This window comes from Elephas maximus, chromosome 3 (genome assembly GCF_024166365.1).
Source record: "Elephas maximus indicus isolate mEleMax1 chromosome 3, mEleMax1 primary haplotype, whole genome shotgun sequence".
Lineage (NCBI taxonomy): Eukaryota > Metazoa > Chordata > Mammalia > Proboscidea > Elephantidae > Elephas > Elephas maximus.
The window spans coordinates 69,133,389-69,160,340 of NC_064821.1; the positions used below are offsets into that span (position 1 = coordinate 69,133,389).

Sequence of the window (26,952 nt, forward strand, 5' to 3'; positions counted from 1 at the left end):
GGGCAGAGTCCTCCAGAGGAGTCGAGAGATCTGGCTTTGCCTGTGATTGTGGACGAGCCGGTTCTTTTATTTAGGCTTCAGTTTCCTCATCTATGAAGTTGGGGAAGACGGGTTTTTTGGGTTTTATAGTCCTCTCTAGCACTCACTTTCAAAGGCAGAAGACCCCTGCTCAGGTAAGAACCAAATCCCTCGGGATAAGAGTTTATCCTCCGCAGGGCCGGCAATAGGGACGCGTCCCCTTTAAGGCGCCAGCTCGCCGGCGGCGGCGGCCGGAAGTGTTGAAGCCCGGCCTGGCGGCGGCGGTGGCGGTAGCGGTCGTGGCGGCTTCTGCGCATGCTCCGTCGCCCGCCCGCCCTGGCCGCTCGCCGCCCGCCCGCCCGACGGAGACGGTGAGGAGGGGGAGGGGTGGGCGCGCGGGCGCGGGCGCGGGGTGGGGTGGGGGCGGGGGGGGCGGGCGCGGGGGCCGCGCGGCGGCCGGCGAGGGCGGGCGGGCGCGCAGGGGGCGGGGGGCTGCTGCCTCCGCGGGCGCCTCCCCACGCCCTGTGCGTGCCGCCGCCGCCGCCGGGGAGCGAGCGGACGTCGCGGCGCCGCGGGGGGGTGGGGGGACGCTGCCGCTGGGTCCGCCTGAGCTGCCGGGCCGCCCCCAGCGCGGCCGGCCGCGCCGACCGGGCTCGGCTCCCGGCCCCGGGGCTTCGGGGCCCCAGCCGAGGGCGGCGGGGGCCGGTGAGCCCGCACTGGGGGGCCCCGGCGTCCCCGGAGCTAGGGGCCCGGAAGTCCTTGGCCGAGGGGCCAGAGCGACTCCGGACTGAGAAGCCCGAGCACCCAGGACCCCGGCGAGGGGTCGGGGGAGCCTGGGGTACCCCCGCAGGCGGGGCCCGGGGAGCACTGGGCCCTTCGATAAAGAGCAGAGGAGAGGCCTGGGTCCTGCTCAGGGGGGAGGGGAGCCGAAAGCAGAGGGAAGCTCGGATACCCACCCGGGAGGAGACCCTCGGAACCTTGGCGGGCGAGCAAGAGCGGAGAGTGGGTTCCGCTGAGGGAAGGAGGGTCCGAGCTTCATTCTAGGGGCGCGTTAGAGGCCTTGGCCACCCAGTTGAGGGGAAAAGAGGCATGTGCTTTTCCGAAGGTGTGTGAAAAGACCTGGGTAGTGGGAGCAGGGGGACAAGGAAGAGGACCTCCAAGGGAAAGTGAGCAGGCCTGTCTTCCCAGAAATGAGAGGTGGGTTGGGAGGATACCTTAGGGCCTCCTAAAGTAAGATGAAAAGGGTCCAAACCTGTGTGAGAGAATGAAGAGAGAGTCGAGTACCTCCTTATGTAGGTAGAGAACAGGGAAAAGATCGTGGAGAGGAAAAAGCTTAGGGTACTCCTGCTTTCTGAAGTGACAGGGAATTGGCCAGTGCGCCTAATTGAGGAGTAGAAGAGATGAGGGCAGAATCTTACCCGAGGGTCTTGGAGAGTGATCCACCATAGTAAGGCATCTCCATCATTGAGGAGGGATCAGGGAAAGGCCTTGCTACCCAGGGAGCAGAACTGAATTCTGTCAAGATAGAAGAAATGTCAAAACCGCATACTAGCAGACATGAAAGGGGTCTTGTTTGGTGTTTATTCGGAGGGCCAAGAAGTGCTGTGTTCCTTTTTAGTGGAGGATCAGGGAAAGGGACTATTGGATGACTCTGGTCTCACAGAGAAATCATTTTCTCCCCCCTCAACTCCTGTTAATGGTCACCAAAGTTCATCTGGGAGACTTTTTAATGATATGGCTGAACTGACTCCCCTAAATTTGTCAGTCTTACATCTATTATGTGTATTTCATGTTTACTAGCTGAAATGATGACTTTTTCATTGATATTTACCTCAGAAAACATATTGAATAACTTGTACTCAACTTCACTGGGTTAGTTTGGACCTGATTTTGGTCTTGTCCTAAGCAGGAGTCTTCAGATTTTAGCGGGATGACCCTTCAAAGAACGCTTTTATCTCACTATTTCCGAAATACCCACCGTATTAGTCTCCAGTCTGGTTTATCCAAAACCTCGTTTGCTCTGGATAATTCTTTCACAGTGGTTCTCTGTAGCCTACTTGTTAACATCATTACATCTTTTAGCACTCTGGAGCACCTACTAAATGGATGAGGAAAAAAAGTTTTGGCTTCAAGTAATAATACAGTTTTAACTTGGAAATTCCTTAAGAATAGATCACAGAATCTACAGGGGTTACAATAGAGTGTGGAAGAAATACATTTTGGGGTTAGAAAATTTCCATATTTGACATTTGTATTACTCACTTTCAACTACTAACTCTGCTATCCTTGTAATCAGGTGACACTCATGCTTCCTCACACACAGCATCTTGCCATGTTTTAGATACTGGTTTTTAGGATACACACAAAAATGAATTTAATCCAGAGTAGGTCAGACGTCATTTGTTTAGGTTTCCAATAGTTTATCTGAGCAGTCATGTGCTCCCTTTGAAGGTGTCTTTTTTGTCTTTGAAAATAACTGCAAAGTAATTCCTACTTTTCAGGGAAGTTTGACATACTTCCTTCAAGTGTGTTCCCCTAGAATTACAGAGTTTCTGTGATTGCACAGTAAATGCTGTAAGGCCCCTTCCATGAAATACCCAAAGGATCAACTCACTCATCTTGCCTCAGAAGTTTTTGCTGCTATAAACAAGAGCTACTCTACATTCAGCTCAAAAAGATGACCTTGCATTTAGCCAATATAGTCTGTAGAGCTGGTTTCGGGGTACTTGCTAGGTACCTGGTATTTAGGGTAATATTTATTCCAAATGGCTTCTCTAAAGAATGTAGTAAGAGTTGCCATGTTGAATCAGACCTGTGTCTCTGACTGACAGTAAGAAACATTGTGGATGATTGTAATTATCTTTTCTGATGAACTCTCAGAAGTTTAGAGAAGCAGCCAAAACATTCCTCTTAGGTTCTAAGGTGTGGGAGGGGTGAGGAGTACAATATGAATTCCTACTGAGGAAGGTATTAACCACTTATTCAGAGTGTGGTAGAGGGGCCTCAATTTTGGGATGGAGGGTTGAAATCCTTCTGATTCTGCTGCTATAACCCATTAATTTACCTGAGATAGTTTTGTTTTAAATTTAAACTTCCTTTTTGGGATAAAAACATCTATAAATTTGCTGTATGCTAAAGTATTACATCTTTTAAATTAATTAAAATATGAAATAATAATAGTGCCTGATGCATAATAAATGTCCAATAAACGTTATCTGCTATTATTTTAATTTACCCTACATTTCAGTGGTCCAAACTTTAAAAATACTTATTGGTTCATTTATTCTAGGATTTGATAACATTTGTGTGTTTCATTGTACACCTTTTGGTCTTTTCTAGACAAGAGTCTCAGTGGTTTTGGTTCTGCAGGACCAGTGCATTATTGTATTTTTTTTCCTCCATAGTTTTACTTCTTTAATTTTGAGAAATTCAGATTACCTACTGTAATATTTTACAGTTACTTTTTCCTCTAGTATATGACAGAGACCTGCGTCTCTTTCCCTTCTGTGGTTTCTTAAGAGCAGGTATTGTCCCAGTTCAGTAAATATTTGTTGAACTAGCCATATGATGGATCACCTAGCTGCCTAGGAGAATTAACATTGTAAAAAAAATATATATATATATATTTTTTTTTTAACTCTAGGAAACATTTTACACTCCCTAAAGTTAGAAACAGAAAATTCTAGAAATCTTTTAGGGTTAGTCAAGTCATTCATTGAACAGATATTTAGCATACCTGTGTGCCAGGTAAAGGTTTAGGTAGGCAGTTCTGTAGGTGGAAGTCTGATATTCAAAAACCGTTACACTCCTGTGTGCTGGGCACTGTGCTAGACATGGGAGAATTGTAGAATAAGAGAAGCAATCCTTATTCTCCCAGGGTGTACAATCTGGGCAGAGAAACTGACAGAGTAGGATGATGGCTGTGACAGGGGTGCTGCAGGTGCTGAGGGAGTAAGAACACAGGCTTGAATCTAGGAAAGAAAGTTACAGAAGGCCTCCCTGAAGAAGTGAGATTTTAAGTAAGTCGCAAAAGGTTAGCAGGGACTACCCAAAGAGGAAGGGGAGGAGAATTCCAGGTAGAGGAAACAAGTGTGAATACTCACATGAGGAAATGTGGTATATTTGAGAAACTGGAAAAAATTCAATGATAGGAGTCCTAAATGTGAGGGGAGGAACTGTGAGAAATGAGGTTATCAAAGTGGGCAGGTTTGGAGGGTGTTACGTAAGCCACGCGAAGGCGTTTGCACGTTATTCTAACAGCAGCGAAAATCCACTGAAGAATTTTTAAGTGGATAAAAGGCCTGTGACTTTTATTAAGGTCACTTTGGCTGCTCTGTGGGGAATGAATTGGGAGAGACCAGAGATCAGGATACCGATGAGGAGCAGCTAGAAAAATCCAGGCAAGAGAATGTGATGGCCCAGGATATGATGGTGGTAGCCAAGATGGAGAATGGGGCATGGTTCAAAGAGAAAAATAGGTATTAGGATGGATAGGATTGGTGGTTGATTGGATTTACAAAGAGAAGGCAGAGTCAAAAATAACTCCTTAGTTTCTGACTTGAGAAAATTGATGGGGAGTGGAGTTATTTACTCAGACAGGAAACATAGGAGCAGGTTTGGGAGGGCATATGAGTTCAGTTCAAGGTGCCTACAAGACATCTTCGAAGCAGGTGGACATAGGACGTAGGGGGGTTAGCGTTCAGGAAAGAGTATGAATGTGAGAGTCATAAAGGGCAGAAGGAGAGGTCAGGTATGAGGAATTTTGACTTGGTTAGCTGCAAACCAAAATCAATTGACCCAACACGTATCAGTGCCTATGATGAAGAGGGCTGTGGGAGACATGCAGATTTTTAGATCAGATGCAGTACTTGTCCTCACAGAGAGTATAGTGATGGAGACCTAAGTCTATTCAATTACCTGCAATACAGAGCACAGTGTGATTAATACTAGAAGAGAGCTGTAAACCAGGTGCTGGGGGAATGCAGAAAAGAGTGGCTTGATAGTGAATTCATGGAGGAGTAGCCTTTGAACTGGACCGTGAAGGGAGAAGGAGATGAGGGTGAAAGGTGTTTGGGGTTTATTATTATTCCTAAAAACAAAGGCACAGAAACCTGAAAGTACATTATACAGTGGGTGGTTGGTATGGCTGGAGCTTAAGATTCTTGGGGTATTATAGCTGCAGAGGAGAAGACTGGAAAGGCATTTTGGGTTCAAATGAGGGAGACCTTGAGTGCCACAGTTAAGTATATATCATAGGCAAAAAAGTGCTATGGCAGAGCTGAGACTTGGATTAGGTCTTTTGACTACATATTTAGACTTTCATCCATTACGTGCCTACTCTGTTCAGGCAGCCTTACACAAATTCACATACTCCCGTATTTAAGTAGATACAGTGCTCTGACCGATATTCTCTTTTCAACCATGAAGACAGCTATAGAATATCCAGGGGCCCTCTGAGTTTTCATTAAGATTGGGACAACGCTTTGAGTTACTTTAGAGTCAAGGAGCACATGATACTGGACACTGGTTTCTCCAACAGCCCTGCAAGGGGATTTAAGGCGAGATCATCTCTCCATTCGGTCTGAGGCAGAGGTATTAAAAAGCTCCTAGAGGTCATACCATCGGCTTCAGCATTTACTAAACAACCACACAACGTAATCCATCTTCCCTTTCTCATTCAGTTTAGTTCAGTTAGTCAGCAGGTACTTACTAAGTATTCACAAAGGACAGAGCACTTGGTGAGGCATAATGGCTGGTTCCAAAGAAAATAGATACGATTCTTACTTTCTAGGAGTTTATTGTTTGGGATGGAATTAATAGTGTGCTGATAAAGGAGCTTTCCAGAAAAACAAACAAACAAACAAACCCTGATTTGTAGGGCTTGTCAATTTCTGTGATGTAAATACCTGCAACGTGGCTGATTTCAAACAACCAACTTGATGTCACTGAACATGAGCTTGGGAAGAGATACACACAGGTGGTTCTCACTAACGGGTAGAGCTGGCTCCAGTACCCTCGCTAGATAGATCAGGCATGCTAAGAAAACCTACAATAGCTAGTGAGTACTGAGGCATTGCTGGGAAGACCAGAGGCTATGTCACCCCCTTCTCATAGTTGCCATCCTTTTCAGAGGTCCGTAATCTCCAGGGTGCCCTTGAAATTGGTCGTCATTGTTTTGGTATTCCCTTCCTATGATTTCTGTCTTTTCAATCCAGAAAAAAATGACTCACGCTCTTGTTCCTGACGGCAGCTCATCTACCTGACTTCATGTGAAAGATGGCTAATGCGGAAGTGAGTGTCCCAGTGGGGGATGTAGTTGTGGTACCCACTGAAGGCAATGAAGGAGAGAACCCTGAAAACACTAAGACCCAGGTGATCTTGCAGTTACAACCTGTGCAGCAAGGGTAAGCAACTAAAGATTTGAATATTCAGAAAATTTTGAGAGGTTTAAAAGGAGGGGGAAATTATGATTATATGTTGCATAGTACAATGGAGCATTCAATATTAACCTCTTAGAATGACCAAGCTTTCATCCTTTTAATGTTATATATGGTATATTCATCATTTTAATAATTATTACAACAGTTAGCTGTTTCCTTGTCTCTCTCCTTCTCCTGGAGGGTAAGTTATATGGCTCCCTCGTCTTATTTATCCACGCTACTTAGCACAGGATCTTGGTACCTGTTTACCGAAAGACAGTGTCATTAGAGTTGGAAGAGATCAGGCAAGGCAACTACAAAAGTATTTCTGCCAGAAAGCTCTTTGGACCCATATGGATGGGCACATTATCAAGCTTGGTCTATCAAAAAATATGTATCAACCACCTGTCTCTAACAACAGCAACTATAATATGTCACAAAGGTATTGAAAGAAATACAGCACATAGTTCCTGCCATCCTGGAGCATGCATTCTAGTTGTGAAAAGCAAAAAAAAAAAAAAGTAAATGAAAAGATCACTGGCATGGCAAAATCTGAGAAGCACTGAGTGGCATGGTTAGGAAGTGCTTTGGAGTTCAGAGGATGACTGAATTTGAAAGAAGAGATGAGATTTGAAAAAATGGATCTTGAAGGATAAATAAGAGTTAGATAAGAAAGGAGGGAGTTACTCTGCGTTGGGGATGAAGATTTCCTCATAATACTAGAAATGTTCCTGGGCAAATCCATAATCCAGCCCCAAACTAGTAAATAGGGTACCTTGTCTTAAACACTTCTGGAGAAAGGGATTCAGAACCTCTCTTGGTAATTTAAAAAACTTTTTAGTATAGAAAATTTCATATATATACAAAAATAATATGATGAACCCTCATGTAAGTATCTATCATCCAGCTTCAACATTTGGCAGCACATGACCAGTCTTATTTCATCTCTACATTCACCTGCTCCTGAATTTTTTTGAAAGCAATCTGTCATTAGTATGTATCTCAAAAAGATAAGATTTCTTAAAAATATAACCATAGTTTGTGGGCATTTCTGAACATTGTTAAGCATGAAAGAAGTATTCTAAGCTCTATAAGGGAAAGTTGATATAAATTCTTCCTGATATATAGCTGTTTTTTTTTTAAAAAAAAAAAAATAGCTGGTAGAGCGATTTAAATATTCATTGGCATCAACAGATTATGCATGCCCATCCAGATTGACTTGTTTGAAAACTTCACTCCTTATGCACACAGAAAGGGGTAGGTTCTTGAGTTCTCTGTAGCTTTGTTTTCTCATGGAGTCACCATTTCTTCTCTTTCCTAACGTGCTCCAATTGTCACTTGTTCTACCCCTAGTAGAGACAGAAATTTCTTCTCTACTATTTATAGATGTAGTTATTTTGAAGATTTAGTTGCATTTATTTTTCTTTGGTCTGCCTTTTTTATTTTTCTAATCATAGTGGTTTTTTCGGAACCATCTGGCTGCTTAGTTAGATATGGGCATCTTAGTACAACATATATTGGCTCAAGCCGTTTTTCACGTACTGAATTTAGTATGTGAGCTGATGAAGAAATTTTGAGATACTGCACTTTGAGATGCCTGCCAATCAATGCTCAATCAATTTTTACAGTATTATTTTTATTTTATTGCACTTAAGCCTTATTTTATAAAAATGAATGGGAAACAAAACATTGAAACCAGTGATAAGTACAGGTCTCATGAGTTTAATATACTTTAGACAGAGATGAAAATCACTGAGTGTCAGTTTTCAGCCTCTGTCACACTTAACCTGATTGGCTGTGAGTTCAGGTATGCAGCAAAGAAACAAGGAACGTACATGAAATGCTTTGGCATATATTGGTAAAGATTATATCCAAAATGCAAGAAATAATTAGGGATTTTATATAAATGTTTTTAGATTTCAGTGAACAGAACTCCGTTCGTATGTCTTTGTAGCTTTTACATGTATGACATTTTATACTTGATTTCAAGTATTCATTAAGTACAAGTTTTCAGGAGTACATTATGAAGCAAAAGTAGACTGTCTAGTAACAGTCTCCTGGCATGACTATATACAACCTGACACATTGTATAAGGTGATACTTTCATATTAAAACAAGATTGGCTTTAAAAGATGTCCACCTGTAACTTTTTTTTTTTCTTTTTTAACATAAATACTAAGGTACAAGGCTACAGTTAATGTATATATAATTTATAAGGCTATAAATTCTGGGAGTTTTTCAAGATAGAAGACTTGTTTAGTATATGCTTTCTTAAAAAAGAAAGGAATGGGTATTAGCTTTTTCAAATAAAATCTTTTATAACATACTCAAAAAATTTCTAGGAGAAGTGGAGGTGCTAGGATTCCATCACCATTCTTAGTTTTCAGTTTACTTTGGATTCATATTAGAATTTTTAGCATAATGAGATCAGGGTCTGGTGACTTTAGTACTATGTAAGGTTACTCAGTGTGCTGACTGACTGTGTTCTGTAGAGGAAATTCAGCCCAAATGTAATCGATTGAGCTGAGGAGTTGTGAAGTTGAGGAGTAGTGGCCCTGCTTTCCATTTCATGTTCATACCCTCCCTAATAGAAACTTCTTAAGTCTTAGGAAGATGTATAGATCAGTAGAGTACCTGTTAGTTTATGTAATAATAATTCTGTTTTTGAGAATCCTTAGTTTTTAATCCAGTATTCAGTTAAGTAGAATATCTTTCTGTAACATTCTGGATAAAAAGAACTTAACTATATGTGGATTATCAGTTTTCAGAGAATTAGAATACAATAAAATAGACCTTTTTTTTTAACTTTAAAGTTCTAGTAAACATAAATTTTACCTTCGATGATTCACTAGGCATGTTAATATCTTACAATGCCTCGTTAATGTTATGTAAAATGATTTTTGACCATAGCTGTAGTAGGTATAGAGAATTAGGCAAAATCTACCATTACTCTGAATTGCTTTAGAAAATATTTCCCTGATAAGATCTTGTTTACTCAAAAATACAGACTATGCCCCGTACTTCCTGCTCCGAAGTACAATTTACTGGCTGTTGAAGTTATGTATAAATAAGAATTTATTCTTTTAAGGGATTTTTCACATATTCATCACTTAGAATCAGTTTACTAATCTTACTTGAAGCGATAGTTTCTCATGTTCACCACAATCCTTATTTATTGAACAGCTGTTTATTGGGTGCTTCGCCATGTTCTAGGTAGTGTGCTATGTGCTGGGCAGGCAAAATTGAATAGATGAGTAAGACATAATCTCTGCTCTCAGGGACCTTTTAAACTATGACCAAGGGGAGACAGGTAAACAAGTATATACTATTAAGAGTTATAGATGTGTGACAAAGTACTTTTGGATCACAAAGGAGGAAGTGAGTGATTATACTGGAGGCATTGGGATGGAAGAGGTAGGAAAAGCATCATAGAGGCTGCTTATTGAAAAAAGAATAGATGGGGCAAAGGGAGAAGTAAGAGCAAAAGCAGAAGGTATAAAAAAGATGGCATTTTGAGGAGCCACAAATAAAACTGGGGCTTGGATTGTAAAGTAGGGTTTGGAGAGAATTGAAACTAGGGGCCAGATCTTAGAGGGGCTTAAATATCATCTTAAGGATTTGAGGCCTTATTTTAACAGATAGGAGAGGGTTCCTGAAGGACTTCAAGGAGGGAGTTATGTGATCACGCTGGTGGGAATATAGTAGATCAGGTAAGTGTAAGGAAACTAGTCCAGATGATGAGGCCTGAATTAAGGCAGTAGCAGTGGGGGAGAGGAGATTGGTGTTAAAGAGACGCATCTGGTAGTTATTTGGCAATTGACTGTGTGGGAGTTGACGAGGAGGAAAAGGGAGCAATCTAGTGTAATTCCCAGGTTCTGGCTTAGACTTCAGTGTGCTGGGTGATGCCATTAACAAGGATGGGAACTATAGGAAGAAGAGTAGTAGTTTGGGGAGTAGGAGAGGGAAGATAACATGGTTTAGACATAATGAGCTCAGCAAAGTCCTATGGGACATCCAAATGGATTTATTCATTTAGCAGTTAACTATGTTACGGTGTGGAATTTAGAAGGGGGTGGGGGGAGCCTGAGACAGAGGTATCACCGTGGAGGTAGGTGGTCACTGATGCAAAGGTTTACTGAAATATTATTCAGGCAGTGCTTTCAACTAGCAAGGTGTAATAATTACACATTAGGTTTATTATAGAAATGAAACAAAGGACTTTGTTGTATCATATTAGGTTATCTGAGCACATTTCTTAGACAGTAGAGACATTTTAGAGTGACTTGGGTTATATATAACCTTTCCCTAAGTGATGCCTCTAGTTACTGCTAGTTATTGTGAGCACGGTCTCTTACTTTTTTTGTTTTTTCCTCATTAGGCTCTGCTCATGTCAATAGTTTGGTTATGGTGCCTTAAAAAATGCCAAAGGGCCCAGATTCCAACAAGGGACATCAATTTCTGTGGTTAACATATTACTTTTCATGGTTCTTCTGTTTTGAACTGTCCAGTGATATTACTTTTTGGTCTTATCAGGATAATTGTATAATGTGACTTAATCTTGTACTAAACTGTATGTCATGAGATTTAAAATTATGAAGAGAAAAGTTTGGTGTAGTATAGTAGCAAGTAGTGGTGTAAATGCAGTAACAAGAGCAGAGTTACTTGCCTTTGAGCTGAGGAAAATTGTTGATTCATTTCCATGATAGTAGCTGCTAAGCAGTCCTGGGCAGCTTGGGTTTTAAATGTAAGAGTGAACTAGTCAAAGCACTAAGATTTTTGTAGAGTTGTAAAGTATATTTTATTCCTTATGGGATAGATTAAAACAAATTTCTTAACCCCATGTTGTGAATATTAATTTTTTCATGATTTATGTAGTTTGTTTATCGATGGACACTTTTACAACAGGATTTATGAAGCTGGGTCGGAGAACAACACAGCAGTTGTGGCAGTAGAAACTCACACAATACACAAAATTGAGGAAGGGATTGGTAAGTCATTTTGTTATTCTGGTTCCTTTGATCTTAGCTTACTTGGTTGAGATTTCTTGCCTTTTGTGCCTTGATTTTCTCCTGCTCACTGTGCCCTGCCAATAATGCAGCTATCAGTTTGATGGTGTCACATCTAGAGATATCACTGGCTAGGTGTTAAGGCTGTCAGCTGGTAATGATTGTTTAGCATCAATTTGCCAGGGTTGCTGAAAAGATCTTTAATTTGTAAAAATCCCACAAAGAAACTGGAGCCTCAAGGTTGATCCCTGTCATTGGGGAAGTTGCTGATGAGACTACTCATAAGATGTTGACTGGAAGGTGGTCAGTGGAAAGAAAATAGACTTCGAAGTTAGAGGGACCTGAGTTTGAAAATCACTTCCTCACTACTTAGCTGTGTGTCCCTGAGAAAGTCACTTCACCTTTCTCAGTTCCACATACATGATGTAAAATGGAGGAAACACTCACTGCTTCATATGATTGTTCTAAGAACTAAATAAAATGATGCATGTAAAGTACATAGCACATAGTGGGAACTTGGTAAGAGATAGCTGTTAGGCTAAACTTCTTCCAAAGAATTCCTAAACAATACCAGCAAGTATGAACTGTTAGCCCCTCAGAGGAACCAAGAAACTAGGTTTTGAATTGAAGCTTTGGTGAAGAGCTGTTCAATAAATAACTGATATTTTTCCATTTTCAGATGCAAGCACTATAGAAGCAAATGAGGATATGGAAATTGCTTACCCCATAACTTGTGGGGAGAGCAAAGCCATCCTCCTCTGGAAGAAGTTTGTATGTCCAGGAATAAATGTGAAGTGTGTCAAGGTAATTATCTTCTTTCCTTGCTGGGGCCTATTTTGGGACTCCTTGTTTTCAAAGGGTGTGGTTTTGATACCTCCTCCCTTTCGTCCACCATATCAGTGTTTTTTATTTTTGTGGCTTTAGTTCCATTGTGTCACAGTAGGAAGAATAAGGACATTGGAGTGAAATTGACCTGGGCTGAAGTCCCACTATGATACAAATTCTATGAGAACAGGGAACTTGTCTGTCTTGTTCACAAATGTTATCACCAGCACCAAGAATGGTGTTTGGCATGTCGTAGGTGACCAATAGATACTTGTTTGTTTAATAAAATAAATATTTGTTGAATGAATGAATGGAGTCCTGTCTCTATTACTGACTAGCTGGTGGGTGACCTTGAACAAGTTATCTAATATTTCACAGCCACATAGATTCAAGTGGTAATATATATATAATATACACACTGTAAGATTGCTAGAAGATTAAGTGAAATAATATATGTAAAATGCTGTTGTGTAGGATTTTATCGTAGAAAATTAATAAAGAGACACTCAGGTTTGACATGCATAAACTCATTTAGTTTATTGCAAGGTAGTGATGGTAAAATCTCACAATGTTTATTTAGAACTGGAGACTCAGAATTAACAATTAAAGTTAGAATATTAGTTCAGTGGTTGGAGTCCAGATCTTTAGACTTCAGGCTTTTACCTTTAACAAGAACTTTTAGAAGGAAGGCTTAGCCACGGCTTGAACTCAGTGGAGACCCCTTGTCCAAGGTTGGTGCTGACAACAGAATCTCAGTTCCATCTCTTCCTTCTCTCAGTGAGTGAGCCGAAATTTAGGGTTTATATGCGAATTTGTCATCTTGGTTCCTTCCACATGACAAGGGTGAGTGTGACGTCAAAGGCTAGTATGTTATGTCTTTTCTGCAGGGTTGGAGAGTAGCATAATGGCATATCTTTTCTTCAAGGTTAGAGATTACAGAGGTTGTTCAGATCTGTGCTATGTTTCCTTGTGTCACAGCATGCTGGGCAAAGTGAACTTAAAGGTTGTTTACATTCTTTACATACATCACATGCTTCTGTGTTTCTATGTCTGTTGTTAGGCGCCGCCATCGAGTTGGTTCTGACTCATAGCAACCCTATGTACAACAGAACAAAACACACCCCGGTCTTGTGCCATCCTCACAATCGTTGTTGTGTTTGAGCCCATTGTTGCAGCCACCGTGTCAATCCATTTCTATGTCTAAGTTCAGAAATTTTCTAAATAATTTTCTTAAGACTTACAAGTTTCTAATGACTTATAGTTAATGTTAGAGAGCCTCTCAAAGGTAGACGTATTTCTGTTCCTAAATTCATATTATGAGTGATTATACATACATATTTTAGAAGCATAATAGTGACTTGTATCTTGTGAGATTTGAGAGCATTGTAGAAACATACAGAGCAAATGCCTTGCCCTGGTATGCATTGTGGTAGAATTAATAAACATAAAATAATCTTTATGAGAGCAAATGTGGAAGTGACTGTTCGGTCTCTGTCCATTGGTAGCCACAGCTGTGTCCACAGAAATTAGTCACCTTCAGTGGCATCATCCTAGAATCATTAGAGATTACAGAGTTTTGAGGGCCTGCAGTGCTTTTGATCGTGCCGTATTTGTATTTTCTGCCACATCCTGAATCTTGACATTAGGACTTGATAGATCACTTTGTTTTATTTGAATAGCCTTTGCAACACTAGACCTAACCACCTGATTCAAGCCCTAAGTGGATTTTAGGAGCTAATCAAGATACTAATCTCAGATCCTCCTGATGTCCTCTGTAGCTTTGTACCAGAAAAGAACACTGTGCTCATCCTCCCTGGTACAATAGGGCAAAACCAAACCAAACCCATTACCGTCAAGTTGATTCCAACTCATAGCAACCCTATAGTCAGAGAAGAGCTGCCCCATAGCGCTTCCAAGGAACGGCTGGTGGATTTGAACTGCCGACCTTTTGGCTAGTTGCCAAATACTTAACTACTTGTGCCACCACGGCTCCACTGTAGTGCAGGAGGCTGGGTAGTACAAGCCTATAGCTTAGGAGGAGCCCTGGTGGCATAGTGGGTAAGAGCTCAGCTGCTAACCAAAAGGTCAGCAGTTCGAATCCACCAGCTGCTCCTTTGAAGCCCTATGGAGCAGTCCTACTCTGTCCTATAGGGTTACTATGAGTTGGAATTGGCTCTTTGGCAGTGGGTTTGATTTTTGGTTTTATAGCTTAGAATATTGCTTGGATATCTTTGTACATAACAAGTAGAGTTATCTCTTTCTTTTCCTTCTTGGCCTGGCTAAGTTGACATTGGATTGTTTTGGACTTTTGTTTTGACTTTAGTTCAATGATCAGTTGATCAGTCCCAAGCATTTTGTTCATCTGGCTGGCAAGTCCACCCTGAAGGACTGGAAGAGAGCCATTCGTCTGGGTGGAATCATGCTCAGGTAAGCTCTAATGGCAAGCACACGCCTTTGGCACACTTAATCATGGAAACCTTGGTGGCGTAGTGGTTAAGTGCTACGGTTGCTAACCAAGGGGTTGGGAGTTAGAATCCACCAGGCACTCCTTGGAAGCTCTGTGGGGTAGTTCTACTCTGTCCTATAGGGTTGCTATGAATCGGAAACGACTTGACGGCACTGGGTTTGGGTTTTAATCATGGGAGAATCTATTCTTTTCTCTTCAGTTTGAAAATTTTTTTCTGTCTGAAGGATTGGCTTGAGCAATCCATGCGTTATCTGACCTTCATCAACTCATTCTTAAAATACCTGGAAGGGAAGGAAGACCAAATTAAATTAACTCTTCCTAGCATCTAGGGCAGGGTTTTCTGACGTCAGGATGTTGGGTAGAATCATCTCTGGGCAGAGAAGCTCAGGAGCAGCTGACAGTCCTGCGTGAGATCACCAAGCAGAGGCACAGCTAAGCCTGGTGCTATGGAAGTGTGACAACCGTGGAGAAGTGTAGGCTGACTAACAAATCTTGGGATCACCTGGTAAAGTAGAAGGGTGCTGTCGATGCATAACGAATGCAATCCTTGCCATCGTTGTACCAGAGAAGCAAACTTCAGAATGTGTACTCTTTCCCACCCTTTTTTATTTTATTATTTTTCATTGTGGTAAATAAAAAAAAAAAAAAACATAAAATTTGCCATTTTAACCATTTTTTAAAAATTGTGATGAAAATATACACACCAAAACATTCATCAGCACATCTTCCATGTTCACAATTCAGTGACATTGATTACGTTTTTTTCATGTTGTGCCACCTACTTTAACCATTTTTAAATGTACAATTTGGTGACGTTAATTACATTCACAATGTTTTGCAACCATCACCACCATTTATTTCCAAAATTTTTTCATCACCCCAAACAAAAACTCTGTACTTATTAAATAATAACCCTTCATTTTCCCCTCCTCCCAACCTGTAGTAATACCTAATCTACTTTATATCTTGATGAATTTGCCTAATCTTGATAGTTCATACAAGTGGAACCACATAACATTTTTCCTTTTGTATCTGGCTCATTCACTTTATTGTGCTTTAGGTGAAAGTGCTTTTTATTCCTTCTGAGGAATCTGTCCTAAGAAATTATCTATAGTGCTTGTAGAGATTCAAGGATAAAGATGTTCATTACAGCATTATTTATGATGATGAACACGGCAGTCTGAAAAATGCACAGTCAAGGGACATCTAAAGTAAATTATGACTCATTTAAATATCTGTGAGTATATACTGTGGAATTTTATGCAGTCATTAAAATATTTCTGAAGAGTTTTTACATGGAAAAATGCTTATGATGTAATGAAAAGAAAGAAAACAAAATATAAAATCACTTAAACAATGTGATTTTAGCTGTGTTAAAAACACCACGCGTCAATAAAATTAAATGGAATAAAATATGCCAAAACAATGACAGTATCTCTTTGTTTTAGATTTTTTTTCTAAAGGACAGTTGTTTTCTTTATAGTTTTCTGTGTTTTCCACTAAAAATGTTAATTTTTCCTTCACATTTTTTTTTAGTCAGAGACCCATAAACAGAATTAAAAAAGATTTTTTTTTCAGATAATTTGTGTACAAAATCAGTAGTTGCGTAAAATTGGGGAAGAATACCTTTAACTTTCATTTTTATTGTTCTTGGTCTGTTTTATTTGCTTAGAAAGGAAAGTACTGCCAAGTTTCCCTAAATCTAAAAGGAAGAAGAATGCCTAAGAATTCTTCAGTAAAACCCAAGTGACGTTTAACATACAGTTTAGTATAATTAAAATACCCCGTGTTTTTGCTCATGGCTTATATTAACAATGTCTTGTGGATCCAGGGAGAAGGGCATTTTCTAGTGAGCGTTTAGTAAAATCAACTTTGCTCTCTATTTATTAAAAAAAAACCTGAAACTCATTGCTGTTGAGTTGATTCCGACTCATAGCGACCCTATAGGATAGAGTAGAACCGTCCCATAGGATTTCCAAGGAGCACCTGGTGGATTTGAACTGCCGACTTTTGGTTAGCAGTCAAATTCTTAACCACTACACCACTAGGGTTTCCTCTATTTATAGGAGAGTTGTGATATATATCTATATATATATTTATACACATATATGTATATATAATTTTTTTTTTTTTCAGTGAAAAGAAATCTGCTGAAGCTTTCTATCCCTGAAAGTGGCAACAAATCCTACTGGTCTAGGAGTACTAATACATCAGAATCTCATCACAAAATTCTAATTCCCCTGTGTCATTTCTCAGCTGTGCTATGATATGAGCTAGTCTTTTAGGCTTTTAACCAAACCCTTTTCAGTTTGGTTTCAGTGAGGTTCTCTGGGGAAACTTAGGTATTGTTAGGAGTAGAACCTAAACTTTAGTGGTAATAGGAAATAGAGGAGAGTAGGAGGAGTACTGGTAAACGTAGGTAGGACCAATGAAAATGTTATAGCCCCAGTTAGAATTTTTGTAATCTAATGACTTTTAATACTATTGGGTCTCACTGATCTACAAAGTAGACTTAGCAACTTTGTCTCTATTTATCCCTGAGGGCAGGTTTCCTCTAGATGAAATGCCAGCTCAACTGGTACTTCTTGTCTCCCTTTGCACAGGAAAATGATGGACTCTGGACAGATCGATTTTTACCAGCATGACAAGGTTTGCTCCAATACCTGCAGAAGCACCAAATTTGATCTTCTCATCAGCAGTGCAAGAGCTCCCGTGCCAGGACAGCAGACAAGTGTGGTGCAGACACCCACCTCCGCCGATGGTAGGGGGTAGGAAACCACCTGAAAACCCACTGTATTTTTCTGCAGCAGTATACCCCTTATGCCTCCCATTGTTCCTTAATTTCAGTTCTCGGGAGTGTTGATGTGCCTTGTCAGGTATGGTAAACTTGGGTGGGATTTCATGCTTTGGAAACAGACCTTTTATTTTCTTCCACATGAGTCCCGTTGGCCAGACCTCCTTCTTTGCTTCTTTCTTACAATGTGTGGTAAGCACTAGACAGATAGCTCAGTAGTTATAATGCTTATTCAAGTGTTTCACTTTGGTGCCACTTGTCTTGTCTGGGTTGAGCTTACACTGTTTTGAAAACTGTTTGCTCAACTAGTGGTCAAGTCAGGAAAGTAACTTAGAATGATGAATGGTTTTCAGCCATTGAACCAAGATATATCCATGTCTCACTGGCTGGACTAGACTCAGAAGACCCTGCTGTAAGGATCAAACATATAGCTGAGGCTTCCTCACAGATGGATGGCAGGATGGACAGACACTTAACTTCAGTATTGTTGAGCTTGGAACTAGGGCTCCGAATGTCCAGAAAACACGTAGCCATGGGAGGTGATTATTAAAGATTTAGTTAATCCAGCTGGAGACTTCGCACAGGTGGATAGTATGTGTCTCAACTACTACCAGAAGATTTATAACCGTGCCTGACAGAGTCACAAGAATGCTAAAGGATATAAAAGGTTAGGGAAGTACTGTGCTAAAAATGACCTCTCAATGTTTCTTCTGGCAAGCCCTAATGTCCTGTGAGTAACCACTGGGTGAATAGAAGCCAAATTTTTTGGAAGTAAGTCATTTCGGGAAAGTATAAAATACCTAGCAGTTTGAATTTTTGGTCACTTGATTCTTTCTCTTGAAAAGTGAAAAATGCTGTGAAATTATTTTCTTTCTTTTTATTTGGCCAAAACTCCTTTGCTTGATTATTGATATTGCTGGTACTCATTTGTTTGAATACTGACATCTTCTGCATGTAGTGTCCGCACTTTCCTATATCTCTGTTTGCATCAGTTTGATTTTTCTCAATTCTTTTTGATAGGAAAGGTTTTTTCCTGTGTGAATCTGCTGAATTTTTTGGTCTCATTTCTCTTATATAGGCTGATAAATAAGCTGTAACAACTTCAGATATCCTAGATGCTTAGTATCAAACGGGCTTATAATAGGGCTCTTGGCCAGCCACGATGCATTTCTCTTAAATTATTCTGGGTCCTTTTCACCCTCGATAAGTCTGGGGCAGGCATCCTGCCAATCATGCTCACCTGCATTCTCTTTCAAAAACATACCTGCTTAGCAAGCAAATTGCCCTTTGTGATTTTTTTCAAAACCTATCTTTCACTTTCTATTCAGAGCAAGAAGAAAATGTTTTCTTTTGCAAGGCAGGTTCTCTTTAGAAAAGCCAATCATCTTGGCTTATCTAGGATTCTAGTTTTTAAAGTTTGGATCTGCAGGCAAAAGGCCAGAATGTTAAAATAACAGCAGGGGCTCAGTGGCTTTGAGCATGAGGTAGAGAATAACTATGATTTTTTCATAAAATTCACTGGCCTCCAATGGACTGCTTCTAGGTAGCATCACACAGATTGCCATCTCAGAGGAGAGCATGGAAGAGGCAGGGCTGGAATGGAACTCAGCCCTCACTGCTGCCGTTACCATGGCCACAGAGGAGGGCGTGAAGAAAGACTCAGAGGAAATTTCAGGTACCTTCCTGTGGGGCTCAGATATGTTCATCCTCAGTATCTCCTGTGGGGTTTTGTGACCCTTACCCCTTTTCATTATGCTTCTGGGCACAGAAGCCCTCCTAATTATTTTTGTTGGCTTTCTTCATATATAATAATACTCAGTATAGCCACAAACATCTTTATTTTAATCCATGCAACAACCCTGCAAAGTCACATTTTACATATGAAGAAATTGGAATTCAGAAAGTTTTCATCTTACCAGTTTTCTCAGAAGTGGCCCAACAAGAAATACTTTTGAATTGAAATAATTTTGAATTTAACATTGTAGAGAGTATGCCTGAGTATATAGCATCCCTTGTTTATTCTCTCTCTTTCACCTTTGTGCCAGAGGACACTTTGATGTTCTGGAAAGGAATAGCTGATGTAGGGCTGATGGAAGAGGTTGTCTGTAATATACAGAAGGAAATAGAGGAGCTACTCAGGGGAGTTCAGCAGCGGCTCATTCAGGCTCCATTCCAGGTCACAGGTAAGTGAACTAATCCTAACAATATGTTCATTTATTGAACACTCACAACTGTAGGCTGGTCCTGTTAGCCTCATGACAACCCTGAGCTATAGGCATTATGACCCCCCATTTTACAGATAAGGAAATTAAGGCTCATAAAAGTTAAGGCTCATACTCGTTACCTATTGCCTTCGAGTCAATTCTGACTCATAGCGACCCTATAGGACAGAGTAGAACTGCCACATAGTGTTTCAAAGAGCAGCTGGTGGGTTGGAATTGCCAGCCTTTTTTGGTTAGCAGCCGAGCTCTTTACTTACCCCTGTGCTACCAGGGCTCCAAGGCTCATATACCCACCCACTGCCATCGAGTTGATTCGGACTCATAGCGACCCTATAGGACAGAGTAGAACTGCCCCCCTAGAGTTTCCAAAGAGCGCTTGGAGGATTTGAACTGCCGACCTCTTGGTTAGCAGCCATAGCACTCAACCACTACGTAACCAGGGTTTCCAAGGCTCATATACATACTGAAAATTGGAGAAATCTAACTGGTTTTAGAGTGTTCTCATATCCTATCAGTTAAAGGCTTCTAGAACTGTTGTGTGTACTTGTAGCTGTTTTTGAATATTCACAGGATGCTTACTGCTGTGAAGGATATGAAAGGATGTTCTAATCATCTGATATAAACGGGGTCATGATGAGACCTCATAAGCTTGTATATTCAGTGAGTTCTTACTTAGATTTGTTAGTTGTTTTTTGTTACTTCTTTTTAACCATATGCTATATACACTTAAACAGCTTTATAACCCATATGAACATACACTTTAACAACTTTGGAGCAATTTTTTTATTTTTAACTTAGAAGAATGCATGCTTGGAGTGAAAAAAAGGCAAATAATATAGAAAGCACTCTATTTTAGATAAGGTGGTCAAAGAAGGCCTCTCTAAGGAGGTCACATGTGAATTGATGAACTAGCCAGGTAGCAATCTGGGAAAAGGAACATTCAAGGCAGAGGGAACAAAGATCCTGAAGTGAGAATAAGCCTGGTAGGTTCAAAGAATTATAAGAGCTCTGGTGTAGCTGCAGTGGAGTAAGCTATGGGGAGAGTGATAGTGATGAGCATGGAGAGGAAGAGGGGACAGTTCAGTGAGCCTTGGCCATAACTTTGGATTTTTTTCTAAGGTGATCGTAAGCCATCATAGTGATTTTGAACAAGGGGAGTGAGGTGATTGGATTTATATTTTTAATAATCACTCTGGTTTCTGTGTGGAAAGTAGACTATGTGGGCAAGAGTAGAGACAGAAAGACCACTTGCCAGATTCTTGAAAGAATTAATCCAGGCAAGAGATGGTGGTGGCATTGATTAGCGTGGTAGGGATAGACCTAGGAAGAAGTGCTCAGATTGGGGATGTATTCTGAATGTGGAACTGATAAGTCTTGCTGATGGATTGGATGTGGGGTGAAAGGGAAAGGAAGAAATCCTGGATGACGTACACATTTTTACCTGAGCAGTGAGTGGTGATGCCATTTATTGAGGAACAAATTTAGAGGGGAAATCAGAGTTGGTCTTTTACTTGTTACATTGAGATGCCTCTGAGGCTTTCAAATGGAGATTTTGCTCAGATTGAAGGATATATGAATCTGGAATGCAGGAAAGAGGTCAGGGCTGAAGATATACATATGGGATGTGTCAGCATGTACGTGGTATTTAAAACCATGGAACTGGAGGAGATGACTGTGGAAAACAGTATGGGTTGAAAAGTGTGCCACTTAAGAAAGTAATGACAGCAAATATTGATGACTCTTTCTAGAAGTTTTACATAACGGGAACAGAGAATAATACTGCATACCAGTCCCTATGTTTTGTACTTCAAATATGTTATTTCTAATTTGCATATCTATCTTGCAGGGTAAGTATTATTGATCTCATTTATTTCAGATGGGAAAACTGAGGAGTGAAATGATTTGCCCAAGGTCACACAGAGAGGAAGTATCAAAACTGAGATTCAGACTTAGCTCTATCTAATACAGTGACCATGTTTTCCAAACCAAAAGTCAAAACCTATAACCAGGTGTATGATTTTTTAATTTATTTATGTGGAAAGACTTACCAAGATATAATTAAATAAAATTAATTAGATGTGTGATAAATCTTTATTAAAATTTTTTTTAAAAATACATGAAATTAGAGTCCCATCGTTTCTGCGTTGTTTCATATTTATAAGCAGCACAACAGGAAGTTGGTGGAACATTTTTCTGTTTTAACTCAACAGGTGTGTCTTTTGTTTTAAATAGATGCTGCTGTTCTCAATAATGTAGCACATACATTTGGCCTAATGGACACAGTCAAGAAGGTTTTGGACAACAGGAAGAACCAAGTAGAGCAGGGAGAAGAGCAATTTCTCTATACTCTGACAGGTGTGTGTGTGACTGATCACCCTTCTTAGGTGTATTATACTGATTTCCTTGAGTCTTGACATCTTCCTTGTGACTTGTCTTGGGACTGGCTTTTTTTTTTAATTCACTTAGTGTCAGATTTTGTTCTTCCTTTATCACAGCCTCAGGTGAGGTGGCGTGGTGGGAAGCAAAGGAGACACAAAGGTAAAAACAGAGAAGCCAGCATTGCAGTCCTCCTTTTGTGTCTTTTTGAGAATTAAGATGTCTACTGAAATGATAATTAATCCAGTTATGTTGGTGCCAGAAGATACAAATTGAAATTAGCCTTTGTCTTTTTTACATTTTTTGATACTGCCCCTTTTGGTGAATGTAAATTTAGCACCTTCTCCATTATTCGTGGTAATCAGAAATTATGAGAACATGAGTAATTTAACTCTGTATCAAGTACTTACTTTGTGTCAGTCTCCAAAATTTTAGAAATTCAAAATTGAGTAAGACAGCCTCAGTCAAGGAGGAAGCAGACCTAGAAAGAAATAAGTTTTGTGACAGATGAATGTCACAGCTAGGGTGGAAGAACAAAAGGAGTAGTTGCTTATGCCTATACTTATACCAGTAATTAAGAGAAGTATTTGGAAGAGGTAAGGCAGGTGCAAAACACAAAACAAGTCAGAGGTATGGATTTTTAGCCTTTGAATAATTTAGAATATATTAGTTATGGAGCCAAAAAGAAAGACTCATTTAGTAAAAGAGAAACAATTTAGGTTGTTTTAAATTTATTTTTATACCCAGTTTATATTTTAAATTCAGTTACTGAGTGCTTTCAGAGATACCCTATGTCATTGATCCTCCTGAGAATGCCAAGATGGCTAGTATCCTTATTTTACAGATGATCCAGTAGCAGCCCAGAGAGGATACATGACGTGCCTGAGGCCACATCACTACTTGGCAGCAAAGCCAAGAGTAGGACTCTATCTTCTTATTCCTGATACAGAGTTCTGTCTCATCTCTAAATTTTAAGCCATCAGAAAAAAAAATTTTTTTTAAAGAAATGTAGACTTTAAGTTCCTTTTCCGTATTATTTTTTAGATAGCTTTAATTGTAATATATATAAAATTTTGTTTTCTGCTTTTTTCACTACAGCATTGGTGTACACAGTACCTTACCTAGACATCCCTCTAGGGATGATATTTAAAATTGCTAAATTTTCTTTAGCAGCTTATATAATGTTGGAGTGAACTTGTATAATTTTTTTTTTCTTTCTGTGCCCTTTTAAACTACTTCCCAGGACTAAGTTTAAGATTAAATAGCATTGATAATTTTTTAATGGATTTTTGTGACCTATTGTTAAATTCTCAAGATTACAGCAATTTGTGATACCAGTTTGAGCACACCAACATTGGTCATTGTTATTTATAATATCCCCTGATTTAAAATTAAAAAAAAAAAAAAAATTATAGGTTTAATTGGTACCTTGTTTAAGTTCCCATTTCTTTGATTACTACTGAAGATAGAAAATATCCAGTATTTTATAACTTTAAAAGGTAGTATTTTATAAATTTGAAAGCGTTACTGACCCGTCTACATCTTTTATTCCAAACAAGGAAGTGACTTTTGCTCTGCTTTATAGGTGTAACCAGTTATTTATTGGATGCTTATTAGGTACTAAGCAATAGTACTAAGCAATAGGGAGGTTCAGGTGTAGATGTGGTATCACCAGGGGTCGGCAAGGTTGGATTAAACACCTGGGAAAAAGAGAGTGATAGGCTTATTATAGTGGAAAAACCACCCAGCTGGCCACCAGAAGACTTTTGTCCTGGCCCCACTAAAATGAATGAGAACTCTAAGACCTCCTTCAGTTCTGTAATTCTTAGGGATTTCCTCTGTCACTTTCTGTAGACATTTTTGGGCCAGTGAGAGACAGGCCATTTGGGTCACCAGCAAAGAAGTTTTCCAGCTAGCATGGCAAGATGATCCTGCCTTGAAGGGCAGTTTGGGAATCACTATTTTTCTAAGTGGCCATTGTAGCTCCTTTGTAGGTCTGAGGCAGTTCCAAAGGGATTGTGCAGATATTCCTAATTTTCATCTTCTCAAAACCAACTGGATGTTTCTTAGGTTTCTATTTTGGCCACAGGTGACAAAATGCTAGAGTAGCCTCTGGGGTTGAGGTATACTAGGATCATAGACTGAAAAAGATTCTGAACTGTTCCCCTGCCTATAGTCTCACAGTGAAATGTAATTATTGGAAGGACATCATCCAGTCTAGTTTTCATTTTGAAAACAATGAGTGACTTAACAGAGGTGACATAGTGGCAAAACCAGGACAAGAACCCAGGTGTCCTGGGTTCTACTGTTCTCCAACTTGTACTTCCCTTCATATGGTCTGTCTTTTCTTCCATAGACTTGGAACGCCAGTTGGAAGAGCAGAAGAAGCAAGCTCAGGATCACAGGCTGAAATCCCAGACGGTTCAAAATGTGGTGCTGATGCCTGTGAGCACTCCTAAACCTCCAAAAAGGCCCCGGCTCCAGCGGCCAGCCTCCACCACCGTTCTGAGCCCTTCTCCTCCTGTCCAGCAGCCTCAGTTCACAGTCATCTCACCCATCACCATCACCCCAGTGGGTCAGTCATTTTCCATGGGTAATATTCCAGTGGCCACCCTCAGCCAGGGCTCCAGCCCTTTGACTGTCCACACACTGCCTTCTGGCCCTCAGCTCTTCCGCTATGCCACAGTGGTCTCCTCTACCAAGAGCAACTCACCAGACACAATGACCATCCACCCGTCGTCTAGCTTAGCACTGCTAAGCTCCACCGCCATGCAGGATGGGGGTACCCTGGGCAACATGACCACCATGGTGAGCCCTGTGGAGTTGGTGGCCATGGAGTCTGGCCTGACCTCAGCAATCCAGGCTGTTGAAAGCACCTCAGAGGATGGGCAGACCATCATTGAGATTGACCCAGCCCCAGACCCAGAGGCTGAGGATACTGAGGGCAAAGCAGTCATCTTGGAGACAGAGCTGAGGACTGAGGAGAAAGTTGTGGCTGAGATGGAAGAACACCAGCATCAAGTCCACAATGTGGAAATTGTGGTCTTGGAGGATTAACTGGGGATATCGGGGCCAGGAGATATGTTTTGGTTTGGAATTTTAATTATTTGTTTATTTTTATCATTGTCCCACTCATTTCCACATAGGATCCTTTTTTTTTTTTTTTTAAAAAAAAAAAAAGACAAAATCTTGTTGTTATAACTGAAAATGTTGGGTCCTTCCCACCCCCTCATTGAAAAATGGACAAAACAAACTGCCCTTTCAGAAGTTGAGAGTAGGTCACTCAATGTACTAATCTTCTTAGATAAAGGAAACTATTTCCTTTAGAGGAGGCATCAAGACAACCAGAAACCCTGTCCAGAAAGCCCTTTCCAGGCTAGTCTGTCTGTGTACGCATGTGGTTTTATTTTTGTTAAGAGGCATTGACCAAACTCTGGAACACAGATCTGACATTGGAAGGCAACTCACTCACATGTGGATGCATAAGGGTACTTTATTTTGTATCCTGGGAAGTGGAAAACTGAAACAAAAGGAAGTTGAACTCTGCTTGGAGGGAAAGGTGGCACACCAGCAGCGGCTTGAAAAGGGAAGTGCTTTGGCAAGGATGGGGCAAGGAAATTATATTACTTCCAGAAGTGTAACAGATGCCTCTTAAGATCTCTGAGGGCTACCACCATGAGTGCCAGTTTTGAGGTAAAGCAGGTGATGGGTAGAAGGGTACATCTCCATGGAGCCATGGCAGCAGTGGCCTGTGGCTTTGCAGAAATAGAAATCCAGGGGTGCCACAGCTATGCTTCAGGGTTCACCTTGTCCACCCCTCCCCCACCACCTTGTCAAAGCACTTACCCTCCAAAGTTGGAATCAGTCCATTCGTCTGCAAACTGCGAGATGTGGTGTGAACTGCTCTTGTTCTTGGACTGTGGCTGTCGTGGGGGTGGGGTTTCAAGGCCACCATTTTTTATTGCATGACTCCAGGAGCAAGGGAGTGCCTCACCCGGGCCAGCTGCGTTTTTGGTGGGGCCCTTTTTGGGCTTTGGAACCAAAAGCAGCCACTCATTTGGTGCTTCCTCTTGTTCTGTCCTCCATCCCTCAGCTCTTATCAGCATCTGTCTACTGGATACCACGCTCTTCAGCTTTTTGGCTGGTTTTGGGAGAACAGTGACAGGTGCCTGCCTGCCTTCATCTCCTTTTAATTCATTTATCATTTATCCCACAAATGTTTCTGTGAGATACTGAGCTCATCACAAATCTTAGGCTTGGCAGGGAAGACTCAAGACTCCCAGCCTTTCCTGAGGCACCGAGTAGATGTCTCCTCCTGAGTGAGCTGGACTCCCTGGGAAAGAAGCACTGTCTGCAACGTTATATTATAGGAAATTTACCAGGAATGTCAATAATAATGTCCTGGGGAGGGGGGAGGGCTATTCTGTTTTTTTTTTTTTTAAGTTGTTTGTATATTTAGAGCTGGGCCATTTCCATGCTGTGATTCCCTCCCTCTCTGACCCTCTTCAGTGTTTGGGGTAAGAGTGGACCCTGGTTTTTATTTCTTTGATTGCATTGTTTACTGCACTAGGGAGAATATAGGGAAACTACAGACAATTAAAGGAAAAATAGGTCAAAAGAGAAAGCACATACCTTAGGAGTGGGAGGTTTTTTTTTTTTTAATTATTATTAAAAGCAAAACTTTGACCTGTAGTTTCTTTGTTTTTGAAGAAGGCACCTACCTGAAGCCATGTTTCTTCCAATTGATGTTGGAAGCCCTGTCAAGCAATGAAAATTGTGTTCTGCCATCCCTCAGATGGCTGTATGTAGCCAGAGAAGCCCTCTA

The 26,952-nt window shown here is 40.7% G+C and overlaps 1 protein-coding gene across 8 annotated transcripts; it reads left to right on the forward strand.

Moving 5' to 3' along the window:
• The first annotated feature begins 290 nt into the window (after positions 1-290).
• On the forward strand, positions 291-25,285 carry GMEB1 (glucocorticoid modulatory element binding protein 1). 8 transcript variants are annotated; one of them, XM_049878477.1, is made up of 10 exons: positions 291-389; positions 6,269-6,422; positions 11,313-11,425; positions 12,123-12,247; positions 14,592-14,695; positions 17,339-17,496; positions 19,073-19,204; positions 19,575-19,712; positions 21,984-22,106; positions 24,484-25,285. In XM_049878477.1, the coding sequence occupies exons 2-10, from the start codon at positions 6,295-6,297 to the stop codon at positions 25,182-25,184; spliced, it is 1,722 nt and encodes a 573-aa protein (XP_049734434.1). In that variant the 5' UTR covers positions 291-389; positions 6,269-6,294; the 3' UTR covers positions 25,185-25,285. The 8 variants fall into 8 exon arrangements, with proteins under 8 accessions (XP_049734434.1, XP_049734436.1, XP_049734439.1 ...); XM_049878479.1 differs by having other exon boundaries at positions 299-389; positions 6,234-6,422; XM_049878482.1 differs by lacking the exon at positions 291-389 and adding an exon at positions 702-723.
• Positions 25,286-26,952: the final 1,667 nt, after the last annotated feature.